This window comes from Dryobates pubescens, chromosome 20, assembly GCF_014839835.1.
Source record: "Dryobates pubescens isolate bDryPub1 chromosome 20, bDryPub1.pri, whole genome shotgun sequence".
In the NCBI taxonomy this organism is placed as follows: Eukaryota; Metazoa; Chordata; class Aves; order Piciformes; family Picidae; genus Dryobates; species Dryobates pubescens.
In genome coordinates, this window is record NC_071631.1 from 16,851,017 (window position 1) to 16,872,499 (window position 21,483).

The following is a 21,483-nucleotide window of genomic DNA, read 5'->3' on the forward strand; positions in this document are numbered from 1 at the left end:
GTAAGGTGAGAGGGGGGGCTCTCATGGCTTATAACACCTGGTAAATAACTGTGGAGTGCTCGTGGTGGGGGTGGAACCACACTGCAGGGACAGAGATGTGCCATCAGACAGAGATTTCCATCTCGGTGCTCGGGCAGCGCAGCGGTGGCACATGGAGGGGACAGGGTTGCGTATGTATCATGCTTGCATTGAGGATGCTGCATCTTAATGAAAGCTGGAGGGAGACAATCTTTAATGAAGTGTTCAGTGGAAGAGGACTGATGGTGATGCTGCAGCTCCCAGCTAAACACAAAGTGTTTCTGACAAGAACCATCGCCAGAGGCACCACCGCTGTCACGTACCCAACCGCGAGCGGCTGGCACACAGCACGGCAGCCTGGCAGTGGGGTGAGATGCGACCAAATAACTGAGCATACAGCCTGGGTAGGAAGATGTTCTTCCCCATGAGGGTGGTGAGAGACTGGCACAGGTTGCCCAGGGAGGTGGTGGAAGCCTCATCCCTGGAGGTTTCTGCATCCAGGCTGGATGTGGCTCTGAGCAGCCTGATCTAGTGTGAGGTGTTCCTGCCTATGGCAGGGGGGTTGGAACTGGCTGATCCTTGAGGTCCCTTCCAACCCTAACAATTCCATGATTTTACGATTCTCCATGTCCTGAGCAAAGCCCACCACGACCTCCCTCCTCTTAGCTGGGAGAAACCAGTCCGAGGAACAATGATCCCCCACAGCAGCTGAGAAAACTGCCAGGAAAGACGTCTCCAGGGTGAACAAAACCACATCGGGTGATTCTGGTGATGAAATTGATGCTGTTGGGGTCTGGGCAGAGCTCTGACAGATAGCAGAAGGAGGAGGAGTAGAAGCAGGAGGAGAAGCTTCTGCTTAGACAAGTAGTGCCTGTACTTCGGCAGGACTTCGTCCTCGCATTCAAGGAGCCTGGAAGACCTTGGACTTTAAGAGAGCCTGACAGCGAGTGTTGCCTTGGGGCAATAGGGCAGAGACCAGGTTTACAGATTCACAGATTGCAGCGGGTTGGGAGGGACCATCAAAGATCAGCCTGTCCGACGCCCCTGCAGTGAGCAGAGACACCTCCTACTACATCAGTTTAGCTCCAGCAGCACCTCGTCCGGGCCGCCATCGTAGCCTCGGGGTGCCCCCGGTCCAGAGCGCCGCCCGGCCGCTGCGGGGCTCCAGGAGGACCGAGGGTTAAGCCCGGCGGGGCGGGACCAGCCCCGCCTGCCATAGAGCTGGGCTAGAGCGTGGTCAGAGCGTCGCCGCAGCGCTTCCGTCGGCCCGGCCACCATCTTGGGTACGGGCACTGAAGCCGCGCCTCTCACCGCCGGGCAGAAGGAAAGGCTAGCCGCCCTGTTAACCGCACCCGGGAAGCGAGCGGAGCACTTCCACCCAGGAGGAAGAGTTGACGCTGTTCTCACGCCTCCTTCTCAGGTACCGGGCCTGTTCGGGCAGTAGTTGATAGCTTTTTCTCTCGGTGAGGCCGTGCGGCCGCGGTGCCCTCACCTAAGATGGCGCGGGGGGCGGTCTCTGCCGGGGGAGAGCATGGCGGCCGAGGGCAGCGGCGCTCTGCCCGGGTGGCGGGACGCGCTTGGCTGGGTGAGGGGACAGGACCCTCCCCGGTAGGGACCCCTACCATTACCATACCCCCTACCCCACCGCAGGGACCCCTCTCGCTTTGCTGCCTCCCAGGGAAACACTTCACCCGCGTCCAACCTTCCCGCGCCCCCTTCCGCTCCCCCTCCCTCAGCTCACGTCTGCCTTCCCCAGCGCAAGGACCCCACCCCGCTCTGTCTCGCTGCCCCTCCTGGCTCTGGAGCCCTGCCTTGCCCTGGCGCATGAGGTGCCTCTGAGTAAGCGTGGGGCAGGTTAGGGTCGGGGTTACGCCAGGCTGGGCTCCCGGGAGGCTTGTTCTGCAGGCGCCCCGCACACACGGGCGCACCCCTCGCAAGCCGCTGCTGCAGCAGCACGTTATTTTAACAGGCATGTTTTCCTCCTCCCCCTTTTATAGTTTGCCCCCGGAGGGGACCAGCACGACCATAGGTAGCGAAGTGCTCCTCTCCTCCTCCTCCCCACCCCTTAAGGGGCGGCGATCGAGGCGGAGAGGAAGAAAAGGATGCCACGGAAGCTGTTGTTGCCTTATAAATCTGTTTTTTCTCGTTTTCGAGCTCCAGGGGGGTTGCATGACTCTTTGGCGATGAACGCAGCCAGAAGTGGCTATCGGGTCTTCTCGGCCAACTCCACGGCAGCCTGCACCGAGCTGGCAAAGAGGATCACGGAGTAAGTTCCCTCTCTTGTTTCAAGTTTCTTCCCCCGCCGCCACCCAGCCCAGAGCTGCTCCTAGCAGCCAGGCTTCCATCAAAGTCGCTGCAGAGGCTTTGGGCGACCTCCTGCCTTCTCAAGCCAAAGGTGTCCATTGTAAGCACCTTTTCTCCAGGGGCTGTGCACTGAGAGTGTTCAGCAGCTCTGCCCTTCGCCTCCTTGGCTCCAGCTTGTCCCTCCCGGTAACTCAGCCTGACCCGGCTGCTTTCTGCCTCCTGTGTCTCTGACATCCCTTTCAAGGCTTAAAAAGGCAGGTTGCTGCTCTTGGGGAGGGAGAAGGTGAAAGTTAGCTGGACAAACCTCAGAAAACGTTTTAACTGCTTTGGGAGATGCTGCAAACTTTGTCTGCTGCTTTTTCCTGGGGACAGGCTGGTGACACTGTGCTCAGCAGCTTCACTGCGTGGGGCACTGGGAGCATTGCCTGTGTGGACCTCAGTGCAACACCAGCAGTTACACTGATCAAAGTGGATTAATCAGCCTGCATTGTGGTGGGGGTGGGAGAGGTGGGCAGCAGTGTGCTAACAAAGGAGAGTTTAGCTCAGGGACAGAAGTTGCCCCTTTATTTGTTACTTCAACCCATCAATTTGGGCAGAGTTTGACCATGACTTGGCAGGGACTGGGTCCTGCTGAAGGAGGGGTGGCTCCAAAACGGGGCTCTTGCTGCAGAGGGGAGCACCTGAGCGTACCCCAACTCTTGATCTTTTGTTTTGAATGAATCTGGCTCCAGTTGGGGCACTCCCAGCTGAGGGGGCTTTTCCAAAGCAGGCATCTGTGTACTGGGGAGCTGCCATCCTAAAGCAGGATTTGAGTTTCCTTTCTGCTGCTTCTCAGCTACACTCCATAGGAAGCTGCTCCCAAAATCGAGAGGGCTCAGTGCCTGTTCACCTTCCACAAGAGATGGAGGGCATCCTTGCTACCATTTGGGCAGCTGCTGGCCCATTCTTGTCTCCAAGGACATGCTTGAATCAGGAACGTGACTAGATACAGGTGTGCTGCCATCTTACCCTGCAAGCATGATTTGTTTGTCCAGCTACCTTAGTAAACTGTGTTCAATCCTTAGCACAGATTATCTCCATGAAGCTGGCTGGCTGGGATCCCTGGTGGTGGGATGTGTGTTGGATACTAGTGATGGACTTCTTTGGAGTCAGGTGGAAAGGATTAGCCCTTCTTTGGAAGTGAGAAGGATTTTTGCTGTGCTTGGTCAGTCCTGTGTCACTTTCCCTTCACTGCTACAGCTCTGGCAAATCAAGTCTGTATAGCTAAGGGAGTTACTTTTTGCTGCAACAGATGGGGCATGGCTTTACAAGGCTTGCCCTGTTGTGTCAGCACAGAGCGTAACAGGAGTCCCCTGAGGACAGGCTCCAAGTTCTCAGGACTGAAAGAGCAAATGGGCAAGCTTTCTTCTCTGCTCTTTGTCTTAAAAATAACTCCCTTTTGAAAACCAGATGTAATGAGAGGAGACACAGAGCAGGCTTCCCCAGGCCATGGCACACACAGCTGCCTGTGTGACGTGCTGCTGTGACCCTCTGAAGCGTTCCCAGGGATGCTCTGGGTGGGGGGGGGGGGTGGGGGGGTGGTGAGGGACAGCAGGATCCAGAGAGTGACCTCCTGGCTGTCCTTCACAAAGTAAACTTCTAATAGAGGTGATGTGAGCTTTTTGCCTCAGCTCCAACATCAGTGAGGTGGTTGGGTGCTCTGGTGGTGGTAGGAGCACAAGAGTGTGATGCAGAGCTACTGCTTCAACTGAGACTTGAGGACACAGCTTTACTGTCTGTAAAGCAGGGGATGGGGACCACTCTGAAGTGCAAAGGTGTGAAGCATTACTGCCCAGAGGAGATTTTGTTGTGACAGGACAAGAGGGAATGGATTGAGGCTTGAGGAGGGGAGATTCAGGCTGGAGATTAGGAAGAAATTCTTTCCAGTGAGGGTGGGGAGACACTGGAGCAGGCAGCCCAGGGAGGCTGTGGGTGCCCCTTGCCTGGAGGTGTTCAAGGCCAGGTTGGATGAGGTCTGGAGCAACCTGGGCTGGTGGGAGCTGTCCCTGCCCGTGGTAGGTGGATTGAGACTAGATGATCTTTCAGCTCCATCCTAACCCCAACCATTCTGTGAACCTATGAATGTGAGAGGATGCAAAATCTGGAACCTTTCAGAGCAGGGAGTTGCCCACAGTAAAGAGTCTGCCCCAAATGAAGGTGTTTCCAGCATCTTGTGCAGCAGTTTTGCACCCACTTCCCTTCAGGGCTGTTTGAACACCTTTGTAACACGTCCCTTGTCTTTTCAGGTCGCAAAAGATGCCTGGCTGCTGGCTTTCCCCCTGTGTCACATCCCAGCCTCTTCTTTGCTGGGAAGGTCAGTTGTGCCTTTTGCTAGAGCCTTAGAGAAGGGTGAGTCTGGCCTCTAATATTGTGTGTTCCTTTTAAAGGTGGTTTTTTTGTTTGTATAGCCTGGAGTAAAAGAACTTTAAACCAACACACAATATTGGGAGTAGGGCCCCTTGGGACACTTGTCCATCCAGGCTCTGGTGCTCTTTGCTCCTGGCTATGATAGGACAAAGGGGGAATGGTTTTAAGCTAAGGGAGAGTAGGTTTAGGCTGGATCTTAGGAAGAAGTTCTTCAGTAAGAGGGTGGTGAGACTCTGGTTGCCCAAGGAGGTTGTGCATGCTCCCTCCCTGGAGGTGTTCAAGGCTGGGTTGGATGAAGCCTTGAGCAATCACATCTAGCTGAGAGGCTTCCCTGCCCATGGCAGGGAGCTTGGAGTAGATGTTATTAAACCCAACACTTGAGGAGTCCTGGCTTAGCCTTTTCTAAACTCTCCAGCCTGGGGAGGAGCAGTGTGACATAAACCAGAGAGCTGAAAGCTGTTCCCAGCTCCCAGACTGACTCTCAGCTCGGGCTCTGCGCTGGCATTCTGGCACACCTCCCTCCCCTTGCAAGTTTCCCTTTTTGCCTTGGTGTCTGTTGATGGGATGGGCTCAGAATGCTCACTTTCACTTCTGAGTTCTGGGAGCTGTTGGTGTCTGCCAGGGAGAGGAGATGCTGCTGGCTCATGAGAACCAAACACCTCATGGAACTTCACACAGTGAAGCTGCTCCTCAAGTTCAGGACCACTCAAACACAGCCAACCCCCCAACCCCCTAGCTAGAAGCTCCTAAACTGAGAGGGATGATTTCAAAAGCCCCTTCCCAGAGGGAAAGCAAACTCCTCTTGGAATTAGGGCACTTGGCACCTGATTACAAGCTGCATTTACAGGGCAGGAAGATAATTTCTGTGTGCAGTGCTGATGCCTAATAGGCCTCTTGTGCTGCTTCTTGGGGGGAGGGAGGTTCAGCAAATCTTTTTAACCTCCAAAGTCCCTCAGATGCATTTAGATCTTCCTCTGACTGCAGTGTTTGGTGCAGGAGGTACAGACACTAAATTCCACTCCCCACTTGTGTGTTTGGCTTGGAAGGGATTGCTGACTGGAGCTTGCCCATGCTTCCCTGGTGCTTCTGCAGGTCTGTGTTGTCTGGGATGTGACACCAGCATAAAGCCATTGCAGAGCTGGTGTGGGTATTCTGGGTTCACAGACTGCATCAGGTGGGAAGGGACCCTCAAAGGTCGTTTTGTCCAGCCTCCCTGCAGTCAGCAGGGACACCTCCAACTAGATCAGGCTGCCCAGGGTCACGTTGAGTCTGGGTTTGAGTGTCTCTAGGGACAGCCTAGAGACATTCCTGGGCAGCCAGTGTTTCACCAGTCATTGTGCAGAACTTCCTCCTGATGGCCAAGCTCTATCTCCCCTGCTGCAGTTTCAAACCACTGCCTCTTGCGCTATCGCTCTGAGCAGTCCCTCCCCTGGGCTGGCTTCCTGCAGGTCCCCTTCAGATACTGAAATGTAGCTGTAAGATATCCCTGGAGCCTTCTCTTCTCCAGCTCCAGTTCTCTCAGCCTGTCCCCACAGGAGAGCTGCTCCAGCCCCCATCTGGACCTGCTTCATCAGGTCCATGTGCATGTGGTTGGCAGGACCGAAAATGCTGGTGACCTCAAGGTGTGTCACTGCTGTGAGCATAAACGACGTGGAGTGAAGAGGAAAGGAAGGGCACTTGTGTTCTGATCTCTGCTGCAGGGAGCCCTGTACCTGGCAGCTAAAAGCAGGGTGATGCTTTCTGTGGATGAGCAGGAAGTGAGTCCTGCTATCAGAAGAGACAGGATGGTTAGGGGAACCTCCGGCAACCTTCCTCAGCTGAAGGAAGGAGCGTTTTGGAGGGGGGCGAGGAGGAGTAACTTCAGCTTCCCTTGTTTGGTCATCTTGGCAAGTACCAGCATGTGGCATAGGGGAGTCAGCTCGCAGGAACCTCGTGGTTGCTCCTCTCCTCCCATCTCCAAACCTTCCTGCCTTCTGGAGAAGGACCTTCTGCCTCTTCTTGGCTTCTGGAAAGAGCTCTTGTGTGATGCTTTGGGAGGAGAGGAGGTGGCGTCGACTCTTTCCCATCTCAGAAGACCCAGCACTGTGGCAGAAGGGGATCAGATAATGACAGGGTGAATCTGCATCAAAGGATTTGGGCAAGGAGCAAAGAGCAGCCAGCTAAAAAGCCACACAGTTGGAGAGGGCCCCAGGGGACAGTGCTGGAAGAGGGTGAACACGGAGCAGCTGGGGTTTGAGATTGTCCATGTGGCTTAGAAGAAGCCTGCAACATGTCTGAGCAGATTGGCTTTGTGTGGTAGCTTTTGTGTGGTGCCAGATGCATGGGAAGTTGCCTCTCCAGAAGTGGACTGGTAGGAGCAGAGGGAAATCTGTGTGGTGTTTGCTGGTGGTTCAGCTCCACAGCTCTGGCAGGGCTGGAATTAGTGATGCCAGTGCTGGGTGGCAGATGAGCAGCAGGGGCTGTTCTTCAGGCACCCAGCTGGATAGATGGAGAGAGGGAAAGGAGAGCTCAGAGAGCTATAAGGATATTTGAACAAGGCTGTAGCCTTGTATCCAGGAAGCTGCTGTTTCCTTTCCCTTTCTTGGCTTGTTCTTGTCATGGGGAGATGAGGAAATGCACCACAGAGCTGCTGCTGTGCTGGCTGGACCCAGCTGACTGATCTTGCTTTCAAGATCTGCTCAAGTTTGAAAAGCAATCAAAAGTCAGGCTGTGGCTTGCTCTGCCTGTGGCCAAGCACCAAGCAGATCCTCTGCTGTCAGCTCCAGCTCCTTCTGGAGCCTGCAGGGGGGTGTGTGGGGCGAGTTGGGTGTTTGCAGAGCTGAGACCAGTGAAAGTCTGAGCAAGGAAGAGGGTGATGCCAAAGGAAAATCCTCTCACAGTCAAGGGCTTTGTCTGTGTGCACATCTCTCTTCAAATGGAGTGCCTGCACTCTGAGCTGGCTGGAAGCTCCCTTTGGAGATAACTTTGCCAATGTCTTTTAGGTGCTTGTCGCAGGGAGGGGAGAAGGAAACACAGCCCAGGCTGAGAGCCCTTCCCAGCCCAACCGGAAATGCTTGGGGAGCATGAAAATGCTGCAAGTGCACTTGCCTCTTGAATTTGGATTCAGCTAGGCATCAAGGCTCTTTGAATTGCCTGCCCTTTGTCTCAAGAGCCTGCTACAGTGGTTTTTGACAGCCTTCAGAGGAGCATTTCAAAGTACACTCTTAACAGGACCTGGTGGCGTTTCCTAAAACACTGCGGTGTGTCACTTCCCCCTTCAGCTTAGGTGACTCCTGAGCTGCTCACACTGAGGCTGTGGATCTGGGGCAGGTTTTTATAAGCATTCCTGGATCCACAGCTTACTATCCTCTTGGCATGTGTTGAGACTGCAGAAAGTGAGATCATCTTTCCTGGGCAGTGCTTACAGAGAGCGAGCGAGAGACTGCAGATCAATAGACATCTCTACTGGCCAGTGGCTCTGAGGAGGAGTTTGGAAAGGCATAAAGAGAGTTCCTCTCTTAGGTGTTGTCAGGTTCTAGAGAGTTTAGAATCACAGAATTGTCAGGGTTGGAAGGGACCTCAAGGCTCAGCCAGTTCCAACCCCCCTGCCATGGGCAGGGACACCTCACACTGCAGCAGGCTGCTCACAGCCACATCCAGCCTGGCTGCAAACACCTCCAGGGATGAGGCTTCCACCACCTCCCTGGGCAACCTGTGCCAGTGTCTCACCACCCTCATGGGGAAGAACATCTTCCTGACATCCAATCTGAATCTACCCATTTCTAGTTCTGTTCCATTCCCCCCAGTCCTACCACTCCCTGACTCTAAAAAGTCCCTCCCCAGCTTTCTTGCAGCCCCCTTCAGATCCTGGAAGGCCACAAGAAGGTCTCCTTGGAGCCTTCTCTTCTCCAAATGTTTGGTGCTGGTGTGAGGATAGCAGAGCAGTGCAAGGAGCAGGGCTTTCCCCAGCAGCAGCAGTGGGGTCACCCAGGGAGAGCTTAGGGCATTCTGCCTATTCATAAGGCAAGACTTCTTCACTGTGAGGGTGGCAGAGCACTGAAGCAGGCTGCCCAGAGAGTCTTCTCTGGAGACATTCAAAACCCACCTGGATGTGTTCCTGTGTGACCCATTCTGGGTGATCCTTCTCTGGCAGGGGGCTTGGGGTGGATGGTCTTTGGAGGTCCCTTCCAACCTCTAATGTTCTGTGAGGTGGTGTTGCAGTCTTTAAAAGCTGGGAGCAGCCTGGAGCAGCAGTACCTTGATCCTGCTGTGCTCAGCCCTCAGGACTTGGCAGAGAGACCTGGGGCTGTTTAGCCTGGATAAGAGAAGCTAAGAGGGGATCTTATTAATGCTGATCAGTATTTAAAGGGCAGGGGGCAAGAGGATGGGACCAGACTCTTTCAGTGGTGCCCACTGATAGGACAAGGGGCAATGGGCACAAGCTACAACACTGGAAGTTCTTCCTAAGCATGAGGAAAAACTTCTTTGCTGTGAGGGTGCTGGAGCCCTGGAGCAGGCTGCCCAGAGAGACTGTGGAGCCTCCTTCCCTGGGGAGATGCCAAACCTGCCTGGACATTGTGATCCTGGACAGCCTGCTATGGGTGACCCTGCTTTAGCAGGGGGGGTAGACTGGGTGGTCTCCAGAGGTCCCTTGCAGCCTCCAGCAGTCTGTGATTCCCTGTTTCTGTGCACAGCTTTTTCAGCAGCTCCCAATTCTGGGGGCTGCTGCTTTTAGGAACAAAACCAATAGCAAACTGAGTTTGCCTCTGGGGGATGGAGGAAGGAGCTTCCAGAAGTGAACTCCTGCCCTGATACCTGCTCAGCACTGCTTAACAAGTGAGATCAGTCTGACCATTCTGCAGTCTTCCACACTTCAAATATCAACAGAAGCCTCCAGTGGTGCCCCACAGCCACATCCTGCACCAGGCAGCAGCCTTTTGTCCAGGGAGCTGCTTGTGCTTGGAGATGTGATTTAGCTGCAAGACCTGAAGTATTGTTTCTGCCACAAGAAGCTGTATCTCTCTGAGGGGGGAATCTGCTCTGGGCTACCTGTGGTGCCAGCCTTTTCTTTCCTGGTGTAGATCTGCCTGTGTCTGCAGTCACCCAGTGCCTGCAGAAGCCTCTGTTCACAGGGTTATGCTGTTAGTCCTGAAGCCCAACACAAGCAGAGCTCTTGCTGTCAGTTTAATTCCCCTGTTGCCTAAAGCAACCAGCAGTTGGGAGCTTCTGCATGGAGAGGATTTGGAGACAAAAGAGCTGGGGATGGAGGGGGGAAAAGAGGAGAGGTAACAGGCAGGGAGAATCTCTCTTTGACCTCCATTACAAGTGGTTGCTCCCAGGCTGTGTGGTGGCGAAAGCTGTGCTCTGCCCTTGACTCGGGTGTGCAGATCTCCCTTTGGACACAAGTCCTCTGGAATCAAGGGGTTTACAACAGGAGCTGCCTGAACAGTCTCCTCTCTAATAAATCAAGGTTTTAGCAGCCTCCTTCACTGGCTGAAGTCTCTCAGCTTACACAAAGCCTTCAGGAATGGATTCAGTGGCAGGTGTGGCCCTTGGGTAAACGTTCCTGAGCTGCCCGTCGGTGTGTGAGCACTGCAAGCGCTCCCAGGGCTGCAGAGTGCTGCAGGCTGGGTTGATGTATGACTTTTATGGGCATTTTTATCTCAGAGCCTTCCCGTTGCTGCCCCTGCTGTTTATTGGCAGTCAACAGCTGGAGCAGAGCAGGGATTTACCGTTGGAGCAGAGCAATCTACTGCCGCTCCTGCCTTGGAATTCCTTACTGGCTCTGCTGCTGCTCTATGCACCCAGCTTTGACAAGCTGGCCTGTGTGGTGTCCTTCTTTCTGTCAGGGAGCAAACTTCCCCTTCTGATTCCTTGTTTCAGCAGCACAGAAGCTGTGTTGCTGCTGTATGATCTGGGTAGGGAGCCGCTGGGCTCTGCTCCCTTCTCGCCAGCTGCAGCCTCGCGTAGCGCCACAAACCTTTTGCTGCCTTTCCTTGCCACCCCTTAGCCTTGAAAGTGCCACCCTCCAAGGGGTGTTTTGCTGCAGTGTGTCTGGCTGGACTGGTTTTGAAGCATTCCTTCCTGCTAGGAGGTGCAGGGTTGAGTAAGGGCTCTTGCAGAGTCTTGTTATGATGCAGGGTTTTGCAGCAGTGAGGTGGGAGCGTGGTGCCTGCAGTGAAGTCAGGGCACGTGTGCCTCCAGCGGGAGCTGGCAGGGCTGGCTGTGCACTTGGGGGGGGAATTAAACAACCTGTGAGTCACTGAACATCTCCCCACACTCAGGGGTTGGTTTGGTGTGCCTGTGTGTCTGGCTCTGGAGCTTGTTTTGACTCGGAGGGCAAGGCTCAGCGGCTGCGAGCGCCTGGCTGGCATCGGGAGGGCACCGGATCCCCAGGGGTGGCAGCGAGTGCTCGATGGATCCCCTCTGCACAGCTCCCCCTTTGCTCTGCCTCCATCCCTGGGCTTTGCCCTTGCTTGACCAGCTGCACCCTGAAGGTGCTGGAGGTACTGAGGAGGCCTTTGTGTCGCAACTGCAAGTTGTAACCCATCAGGGCTGATGGGAGAAGGTGAATTAGAGGTGTGGGTGGCTTGCCCTGTCTGGCCTGGGTGATGCTGCAGTCAGTCCCCAAGCCAGGCAGGTTACAACCACACAGGGATGACTCTCACTGCAGGAGTTCCCTCCCCAGCCCCAAGCCGTGCAAAACGTGCTGCCAGGCACACGCTCGGTGCCCTCTGTGTGTGCCCAGTGCCTGCTCTGGAGCCAGCTGAGCACACAGAGTGCCCTGGGTGGCTGATCTCACAGCCACGCTGCCCAGGCCAGCTTCTAGATCAGGCCTCCAGCATGGGGGCTAAGAGCTGAATCCAGCAGCTGCTGGTGGGCCAGCAGAGTGCCAGTGTTGGGCAGCCTTGCTCACTGACCTCTGTTTAAAAAGAAGGCTGTCTTTGGAGCAGTGGAAGCTGAGGCTGAGTCTGTGGCTGAGGAGCTGGGGAGAGACCGAGTGAGTGCTGAAGGAAAGGCAGTGGCAGATGTGGACACTGCTTGGGGTTGGTCCTGATTCACATCACGTTGGCACGTGCCCAGGTAAATATGTGCAAGCAGGAAGCTCCTGCTCTAATCATTGTGTTGGACAAAGCTATTTTCCAGGCATAAGCTGTTTCCTGATCCACCTTGTGGGCATGGCCACTGAGCAGACCCCAGAGGAGAGGAGGGACTTCACAGTATCACAGTATCACTAAGGTTGGAACAGACCCCAAGGACCATCAAGTCCAACCTGTCTCGACAGACCCCACGACTAGACTTGCCTGGTGCTCCGAGCAGCAGAGCGTGTCTAGCCCAGGAAGGCTCACAGTTAAAGCACACTTGCCTCTAAATCTCACTAATGGCTTGTTTGTCAGGACAGTTAAATGCAGGAGTGTCACCTGAGGGAGCAGGCTGCCTTTTAGAGCCTTTTCAGATGCTCTTCAGAATGTCAGCACAAGGGGGAGCGGCCTCGAGCTGCACCAGAGGAGCTTTAGGTTGGACGTTGGGAGCAATTTCTTTGCTGCAAGAGTGGTCAAGGCATTGGAACAGGCTGCCCAGGGAGGTGGTGGAGTCACATCCCTGGAGGTGTTCAAAAAAACCCCACAAGTAAATGTGGCACTCTGGGGGCATGGAGGCTGTGGGTAGAAGGTTAGACTTGATGATCTTAGAGGTCTTTTCCCATCTTAGTGATTCTATGATGAAGAATCTTTTCATATAAGGAAGAGGCTACAGATGTGTGTGTGTGTGTGTCCCCACCTCTCCTGAACCTGTGTTGTGATGAGTGTTGTGGGTTTGACATTTGAGGAGAGGAAGGAGTAATCTTGAGAAACAGAGGAGAGGAAGGAGTAATCTTGAGAAACAGAGTCCTTTTTGCTGAAGCTAAAAATCTGTTCAATCAGCTGAGCTCTTTCAGCAGGAAGGGGGGAAAAAACATCAAGTGGGAGTCCAAGTGTGACTCAGTTGCCTTTAGTCAAGCCTGAGTAAATCATTCATGTTTACTTCCACAGCAGATCTGCCTGGGCTGGCATTGTGCAGGCTAGCAAGATGTCCTTTGCCATCAGAGGACAAGGGCTGGCTCTTGGATGCTGTTATCAACCACCCCAAAGCCCTCAGCAGGGATGTGGGAGGGAAAGAAACCCCCAGGGAAGGTGGGGGGACGTGTAGTTCTGCAGCCTGGCCTGTGCACCCTGCTAGGCAGAGCTGTGTTTTGGTGGTGTCTCATGGTTGCTCCAGTCTCTGCTTTGCATCAGGAGCTGCTGGGTTCCTCCATCTCTCACTTCCCCTTTTTCCCTCTCCAGGCGTCTGGGAGCTGAGCTGGGGAAATCTGTGGTGTACCAGGAAACCAATGGAGGTAAGAGAAACCTTTCCTGGGTGCAGGTAATCTTGCAAGTGCTGGGCAGCTCCATCAGCCAGACCTGTCTGAGTGCAGTGATTCAGCTGTGGTGTTGCTGCTGCTGCTCTGTGCCTGACCTTGAACAAGGCAATTGGATGTGTCTGTTGTTTGCCTCTCTTACCTGGCTCCTTTGCCCATCAAACTCTCCTCTGAAGGGGAGTCCTGCCTTGGCTGTTAGCAGCTACAAAAATCCTTGTGCCCAGCAAAACATCTCCCAGATTTCAAAGTGCTGGCCTGCACTCTTAAGTGTCTGTCATGCAAACTGTTGGATGATGTCCTTCTTCCAGCCCTCCCCTGCCACGTGCAGTTGGAGCTGCCTGGGCAGGGATTGTGCTTTCAAGAGTGCAGATCTGGGGTGGGTGTCTTGGAGCTGGGTTTCAGCTCTCTGAACATAGCAAGTGTCTGTTTGCAGATGCTGGGCTGAAACACAAGGATTCTGGCTGCCAGGCTTCAGTGGCTAAGAGTCACTTACTCTTTCAAGACCTTAGTTACCATGTTTGCAAGAGAGACCAGAACCAGAGAGCTGACACAGATGAGAGGAAGGGATGGAAATGGTGCTGGCTGGGTGTGAGGCTTCAGAAGGGGCCACACAGTGTGCAGGCTGCCATGGTTAAGGTTGGGTTGGCTGCTGCAGTTGTGCTAGTGAGTGCTCACTGCCCTTTGGGGTTAGTTTTAAATCAGGTCACTTGCTGCAAGGTCTGAAGTCGTTCCTCATCACTGCACAGCAAATCAGTCTGCTTTCAGCAGGGTCCCTTAAGGGTACTGCCAGTGCCCAGGCAATTAGGCTTGGAATTTGGTAGCTGGGTAGAGATTTCTCCTTTCACTTATTCCTGCCCTCTGGTTCATGACTCTGTGGCAAATGAGTGGCTAGGACAGGTACCTTGGGAGATGTGGTGCCCTGCTTCAGAGCTCAGCTCTTGGCGTTTGAGGCTGGGACTGTAGGAATTGTGTTCAGCAGAGACCCAGCCCTGCAGCTCCTGGCAGCCTTGAAATGCCTTGACCTTGACAGTGAAACTGGAGAGTTCTCCCTCTGAACTCTGTGCTGCTGGGGTTGCCTCTGAGCTGTGTGGAGCTGACCCCATGGCAAGCTGGGGAAAGAGCTGAGTTACCTTCTTGGTGAGTGCTAAAGGTTGCTCTGCTTTGTTCGCTGCCGAATGCCACACCGACAGGCAGGAGGGGAAAGGATCTCTCCTTGTTAGGAGATTGTCTTCTACACCTAAAAGAACAACTGTTCAGCCTGGTGCTGCATGGTAGATGCAACTCACTGGTGTGCCATGACAGCTCTTTGTTTCTGGGGACCTACCTTTGCTCGCCTCTGTGTGTGTGTGTGGAGCCTCTGGCTCCTTCGCCCTTCATACACCCACTCCACACACACACAGGGGGCAGTCACTGTTAAACATTAATAGATGAGGGGTGAGCAACTGATGTAATTTATCTGGACCTGGGCAAAGCCTTTGACACTGTCCCACACCACATCTTGGTCTCCAAACTGGTAACACATAGGTTTGATGGGTGGACCACACCGAAAGAGTGGCTGTCCATGGGTCCATGTCCCAGTGGAGGCCAGGGACAAGCAGAGTCCCTCAGGGATCAGTCCTGGGACCAGTCTTGTTCAGCAACTTTGTGGGTGCCATGGACAGTGGCACTGAGTGCACCCTCAGCAGGTTTGCTGATGACACCAAGCTGTGTGGTGCAGCAGACAGGCTGGAGGGGAGGGATGCCATCCAGAGGGACCTGGACAGGCTGGAGAGGTGAGCACAAGCCAACCTCATGAGCTTCAACAAGACCAAGTTCAACAAGACCAAGTCCTGCATCTGGGTCGAGGCAATCCCAGGCACAAATCCAGGCTGGGCAGGGACTGGCTGGAAAGGAGCCCTGAGGAGAGAGACTTGGGGGTGCTGGTGGAGGAGAAGCTCAACAGGAGCTCTCAGTGTGCACTTGCAGCCCAGAGAGCCAACCAGATCCTGGGGTGCATCCAGAGAAGTGTGGCCAGCAGGGCAAGGGAGGTGATTCTCCCCCTCTACTCAGCTCTGCTGAGACCACACCTGGAGTACTGCCTCCAGTTCTGGAGCCCCTATTACAAGAGGGATCTGGAGGCGCTGGAAGGTGTCCAGAGCAGGGCCACGAGGATGCTCAGAGGGCTGGAGCACCTCTCCTGTGAGGACAGACTGAAGCAGTTGGGGCTGTGCAGTCTGGAGAAGAGAAGGCTCCGAGGTGACCTCATTGTGGCCTTCCAGTATCTGAAGGGGGCTACAAGAAGGCTGGGGAGGGACTGCTCAGGATGTCAGGGAGTGATAGGACCAGGGGGAATGAAGCTGGAGGTGGGGAGATTCAGGCTGGAGGTGAGGAGGAAGTTCTTCCCCATGAGAGTGGTGAAGCCCTGGAATGGGTTGCCCAGGGAGGTGGTTGAGGTCCCATCCCTGGAGGTGTTTAAGCCCAGGCTGGATGAGGCTCTGGCCAGGCCTGATCTAGTGTGGGGTGTCCCTGCCCATGGCAGGGGGTTGGAACTAGGTGATCCTTGTGGTCCCTTCCAACCCTGACTGATTCTATGAAACACATGATGTAAATCACTGTAAATCTGGTGTTTGGGAACAAAACTGACCTCTCTTTTTCAACCTTCTCAGAAACAAGAGTTGAAATCAAAGAATCTGTCCGGGGCCAGGATATCTTCATCATCCAGACGATCCCCAGGTAAGGGCTGCCTGGCTCCCTCCCAAAGCTCTGATGTGCTTGCAGCGTTCTGGTTCAGGAGGTTGGCTGCTAGAGCTGTTCACCATCACCAGTCTCTTTTCCAAGTGCTGTCATGGCTTTGACTCCCCTGTGAGGCACTTGCATAGTGTTAAGCTGTTAGAATTCCCAGAGGGTCGCTTGTGCCACGGCCACCTGCTAAAGCTTCCCATCACATAGCTGCAGTGTCTCACTTGAGGTGCAGAGCCAGCCTGCCTGATGCCTTCCAGTGGAGCACAACCCTGCTCTGTGTGCTGGAGGTGCCCTTGCAGCCTGAGTGGTGTGGGGCTTTCCGAGTGGCATTTCCATTTGGGGGATGTATCATTCCCTCCCATTGATTAGCAGCAGCTCCTGCTTTCATCACAGGTTGGGTGGCTGTTCCTCTTTCTCTGCAGTGATGTGAAGCTGAGCTCAGGTGGAAGCCTGCAGCTTCCCTCCTGTACTCTTACAGGCCTTTCTGAGTTTTGTTTTGGGTTGCTCTAGCCTTGAAGAGGTAAAAGAAGTGATGCAAGTAACCAGGGGGCTAGAAAACCAGCTGCTAACCCCCAGTTTGTCTGGCTGAGGAAGAATGTAGTGAGACAGCATTGGGATCACAGACTGGTAGGGGTTGCAAGGGACCTCTGGAGATCAGCTAGTCCAACCCCTCTGCTAAAGCAGGTTTGCCTAGATCAGGCTGCACTGAATCATGTCCATGTGGCTTTTGAAAGGCTCCAGAGAAGGGGACTCCACAGCCTCTCTGGGCAGCCTGCTCCAGGGCTCTGGCATCCTCACAGGAAAGCTTTTCCTCATGTTTAGATGGAACCTCCTGGGTTCCAGTTTGTGCCTGTTGCCCCTTGTCCTGAAGAGTCTGGCCCCATCCTTTTGGCCCCTACTCTTTCGATATTGATCAGCATTGAGAAGATTTCCTCTGTCTGCTCTTCTCCAAAGAGGCTGGTGTGGAGGAAGCCCACGTGCAGGTTCTGACTGCAGAGTGACCAGCCCTGAGCTGCTGTCTGAGGTGCTGGTAGGATGCCTTTGGCACAGTGAGCGAAGCAAGGCTGTTCCTGCTCTGACAGCTTTTTCCCAAGTTACTAATTCTGCTCAGGTTTTGGAGGTTTTGGAGTGCCAGAGCTCAAGCAGGTAGCAGAAGACCTTCCAAATGGAATTTTGCCTTGCTTGCCAAAGAAGTAGAGGCCAGTGAGAATTCAAGGTTGTGTCCTTTTTTCCTCTGGAGCTCCTCTTGCAGGCTGAGCTCTTCCTACAGCTCCTCTCTCTTCAGAGAGCTGCTCCAAGTGTTTCCTCCTTCAGGGAGCAACTAAATCTCCATGAGACCAAAATCCACTGCTGCAGGGTTGGGTTGGGTGAATGCTGCTATCTCTGTCCCTCCCTTGTAACTGAGAAGCTGTGGAGCAGATCAGGTGTGCAGAGAGAAATAACTCAGAGCATTAGGGACAGCAGTAGTTTGTTTTCAACTTGTTGATCCCCTTGGTTTTTTTACCCTAAAGAGAATTCAGTGTGGGGAGCCCCTTTTTTTAGCCACTATCTTCAAGGCCCTCCAGGTGAGGAGCCCCCTTTGTGCAAGCCAAGTCACCTCAGACTGCTAAGGTGCAGCTGTGCCTTGCTGCATTGCTTTAGAGGACAGGTTCAAGGGCATCTCAGTTTTGCAGTGAGTTTGAGGGAGCTTTGCAGGAGAGGGGGGGGGAAAAAAACACCACCTGTGGGGAATAGTCTAAGAATAGGACTTCTGCACTCTGTGGTGGTTTGAAAAGTAAACAGAATATTAGGGGATGGGAGGGAAGGAGCCAGAGAGGGGGAATCAGCCTTGTTATGCTGCAGGGGGAATTGACAGTCTGCATCTGAAATGCACAGAGAGGGAACAGAAAGAGCCGAGTGTTGGATGAAAGCTGCCTGTCCACAAAGCATACAGCAGGACTAAAAATATTAGCAAGATGGATGTCATCCCAGGCTGGTGGTGTGTGGATGAGCATTCCTAAGAGGGAAAACTCATGCTGAGAGTGTGGCAAAATGAAAGGGCTGGGAGTTCAGTGATAAAGGGAAAGCAAACGGAGTCTTTCGGTGCCGAGTGCTGCTGCAAAGTCCGTTGGCAGCTTCACACAAACCATCTGCACAGCCCCAAGAACAAGGATCTCCAGGCAGGGCTGGGGAGGCTCTGGGCTGCTGGAGTGGGGTGGGTGGTAAGTGGTGTGTGGGGGGTAGCTGAGCTGGCTCTGAGTGTCCTGGGAATGAGCTGACAGGCCCCGTGTGCGGTCTTGGCTCAGGCTTGCCAGCAGTGACTCTGAGCCTGGCTTCAAGGCAGGAGGTGGGGAGGGCAGGGAGGAGGTTGGGTGCTCTGCTGGGATCTGTTTTGGAGGTGCTGTGGTTGGGGTTCCACCATAAATGTTCTTTCCTCCCAACTAGTCCTTGCCCCAAGCTGGGCCCTTGGACGGTGTCAGTGCCCCTTGCAGAGGAGCAGGTCAGTGTGGCACCTGGCTCAGCACAAAGCACCCAGGGGGGTGCCCCTTGCCTGGATGAGCACCCCCAGCCCACCCACCTTGGGCACTGCTGGAGGGACAGATGCATCCACACCTGCCTGGTGTCTGTGCTGGCTGGTCTGCAGGAGCTTCCTGGAGCCCAGCATGGGGTCCTGCTGGAACCCTGAGCCAGGTGCTCCTCCTTGAGTGATCTCTGCATCGGTGTGGCCAGCACTGTCCCACAGCAGCATGGGCACTGCTGGTGCCTCTTGAAAGCAGTGATAACCCTTTCTCCCAGGAGCACTCTTGCTCTCTATCTGCTTTCCATAGGAATGTTTAGTGGGAGATCTCCCTACCCATGGCAGCAGGGTTGGAGCTAGGCGTGGAGGGGGTTGGACTCGATGCTCTTTGGAGGTCCCTTCTCCCCCAGACCATTCTATGAACTAGATGATTTTTTAAGATCCCTTCCATCCCAAAGCATTCTGTGATCTCTGTAGGTAATTATTAGGGTGTTTTTTTAAGAGTCATTTGAAAACTAATGAGGGAGAACTGCTGAGTTTCTGGGATGAACTTTAAATAGGCTGAAACTTGGCCACGTTGCTTTTTGAGCCACCACTGATAGCAGCATCTTTTGCTCCTCTCCCAGCCCTGCTGGCACAGCTGAGGGGGAAAAAAAACCACCAAAGGGAAGAAACAGTTCTTTGTTTGCTCGTTGTCCTACGTGGCAGGGGGCTGTGTTTTATGTAATTCTTGGCTTGGGTGCTTCAGAGCTAACAAAGGTTTCTTGTGTGCACGCAGCGCCGTGCGCGGGGGGCTGGCGAGGCCGGCGGCAGAGCGGAGCCCCGCAGCCCTCGCCAGCGAAGAGGCACAAATGGAGGTTAATCTCTGAAGGAAAAGGGGAGGGAATGGAGGGATGGAAGTGGTTAGAGCTTTGTCACAGGCCACACAGAAGGAGGCTTGGGAAGTGGTTTCTCCCCGCTCGTTGGAGGGGAAGGCAATCCCCGGCGGTCAGGAGGGAAAGGGATCCTTGAGCCACGGCTGGGTGACATCCCAAAAGCTCTGCAGAGCTTTAAGCTGCTCTGTGCTGTGTGATCCTCTGCTGCTCTGTGGAAGGATGGCTCAGGCAGCTCCTGCTCTGTCGCTGCAGCCTGCTCTGGTGGAGGATGGCCCTGCTCACTGCAGGGGGAGTTGGACTAGGTGACCTTTGGAGGTCCCTTCCAACCCAAGCCCCTCTATGATTCCATGACTAGATGAACTCCAGAGATCCCTTCCAGGCCCTACCAGGCTGTGATCTCTAGCTAGCATGGAGATGCTGATCTCTACCCAAGTGATGAGTCTGGGCTTTGTCCTGTTTCACAGTGCAGTGTTTCTTCCAGGCAGGTTATTTTTCCTGCCTTGTATTGTTGCAAATGAAAACCGGGCTCACAAACCCAGGGTGGATGGAGCTGTGTTGGCTGCCGGTGTGCCCCTTCTCATAAAAGACTGGTTTATGTCACAGTAGGCTGTGTGAGGTGATGTTTCTTCCCTTTGTTTGTTTGTTTGTTGTGAGGATGGAGGGAAAATGTCATGTTGGAATGCAAAAGCAAACTGCAGTCCACACCCCCTGAGCGCTGCAGTCGCGTCCCGCACAGGCAGCAGTTGAGGGCGAGGTGCTGGGGCACGATGGAAGGAGCCACACAATGACAGCCTGGGTCTTGCATGCATTAGCAGAAGATGCAGCATTATTGGCTCAGAGGTTTGTTGAGGAGAGGTGTGGGGCAAGGAGTTGGGTTGGAAAAACACCTGCTCACACTTGGACTGCTTCTCGATTCTCCTTAGAGATGTGAACACTGCTGTCATGGAGCTGCTGATCATGGCCTACGCGCTGAAGACCTCCTGCGCCAGGAACATCATCGGGGTCATCCCTTACTTCCCCTACAGCAAACAGAGCAAAATGAGGAAGAGAGGCTCTATAGTCTGCAAGCTGCTGGCTTCAATGCTTGCCAAAGCAGGTGAGTGTCCCAGGAGCAGCAGCAGCAGCAGCGTGGCAGGGCTGGGATGCTGCTGGGCACGCCAGAGGCAGGCTGCCTGGCTGCTGGGCGTGGGGGACGTGCTGCTGAACCCTGGAGCCCCTTTGGGGGAATCCATTTTCTTCAGCTTGATTTGTGTTTCTTTGTAACTTGCACCTGGGGAGGTGGCCTAGAAGTGTCACACTGCAGTAAGAGTGTCAGCCTGGTGCTGTGGTCTGTCACATGCCTCTTCCTCAGGGGGGCTTGGGGACTTTTTGATTTCACTTGCTCGTGCCTGGTTTATCTCCTGGTGTAGCAGTCTGAGCAATGGCTAAAACAGTCTGGGAAATGGAAACATTTGAGCAACTCCAGCCTCATGGGAGTCATCTCAATGAATTCATAGAGCCACAGAATGGGTTGGAAGTGACCTTGAAGATCAGCTGGTGCCAACCCCCCTGGCTTTGGCAGGGACACCTTCCACTGGGATCATGGAATCAACCAGGTTGGAAAGGATCTCAGAGAAGATCAAGTCCAACCTATTACCTAATACCTAACACCTCCTGACAACTGAACCATGGCTCCCAGTGCCACCTCCAGTCCTGTATTTGAACACCTTCAAGGGACAGTGTGACCCCCCCCAACACCTCCCTGGGCAGCACATTCCACTGGCCAGTTACTCTTTCTGTTGCTCAAGGCCCCCTCCAATGAATTATTGTTGTTGTTTGTTTGTTTTCCCCTTAGGTTTAACACACATTATCACTATGGATCTTCACCAAAAGGAGATCCAAGGCTTCTTCAGCTTCCCAGTAGACAACCTGAGAGCATCCCCTTTCTTGCTGCAGTATATACAGGAAGAAGTGAGGTTACTCTAGCTCTGTGCATTATCAACTTGTCTTGGTGTGGCAGCAGTGCTGGGCCTCTGCTCGTGCAGAGGTTGTGCTCTGCCTAAGGCAGTCACTCTGCTCAAGCATTACTTCACTGGGGGGGGGGAACACACACCTATTCCATGTTTCACAGGAAAGGGGGAAAAAATGCTGTGTTGTGTGATTGTACCTGGGTGGGAATTGAGCTCTTGGCCATAAGCAGGAGGTGAGCTTTGCTCTCTGTTATTTATGCTCCTGCCTCTAATCACCTTTTAAATCCTGTGAGAGGGTCTCTGCTCGCCCTTTGTTCAGCACTGGATGTCTGGCTGCTC

The 21,483-nt window shown here is 54.0% G+C and overlaps 1 protein-coding gene across 2 annotated transcripts in view; it reads left to right on the plus strand.

Moving 5' to 3' along the window:
• Positions 1-1,330: 1,330 nt before the first annotated feature.
• Positions 1,331-21,483, plus strand: part of PRPSAP1 (phosphoribosyl pyrophosphate synthetase associated protein 1) — a 29,746-nt gene continuing 9,593 nt past the window's right edge. Inside the window, exons 1-6 of one of the 2 annotated variants that reach the window (XM_054170721.1) lie at positions 1,331-1,438; positions 2,173-2,284; positions 13,029-13,081; positions 15,748-15,814; positions 20,119-20,291; positions 21,030-21,145. In XM_054170721.1, coding sequence (XP_054026696.1) covers positions 2,202-2,284; positions 13,029-13,081; positions 15,748-15,814; positions 20,119-20,291; positions 21,030-21,145 — 492 coding nt within the window. In that variant the 5' untranslated portion in view covers positions 1,331-1,438; positions 2,173-2,201. Of the gene's footprint in view, positions 1,439-2,078; positions 2,285-13,028; positions 13,082-15,747; positions 15,815-20,118; positions 20,292-21,029; positions 21,146-21,483 lie in introns of those variants that run through there. The other variant, XM_009897929.2, reaches the window with a different exon arrangement.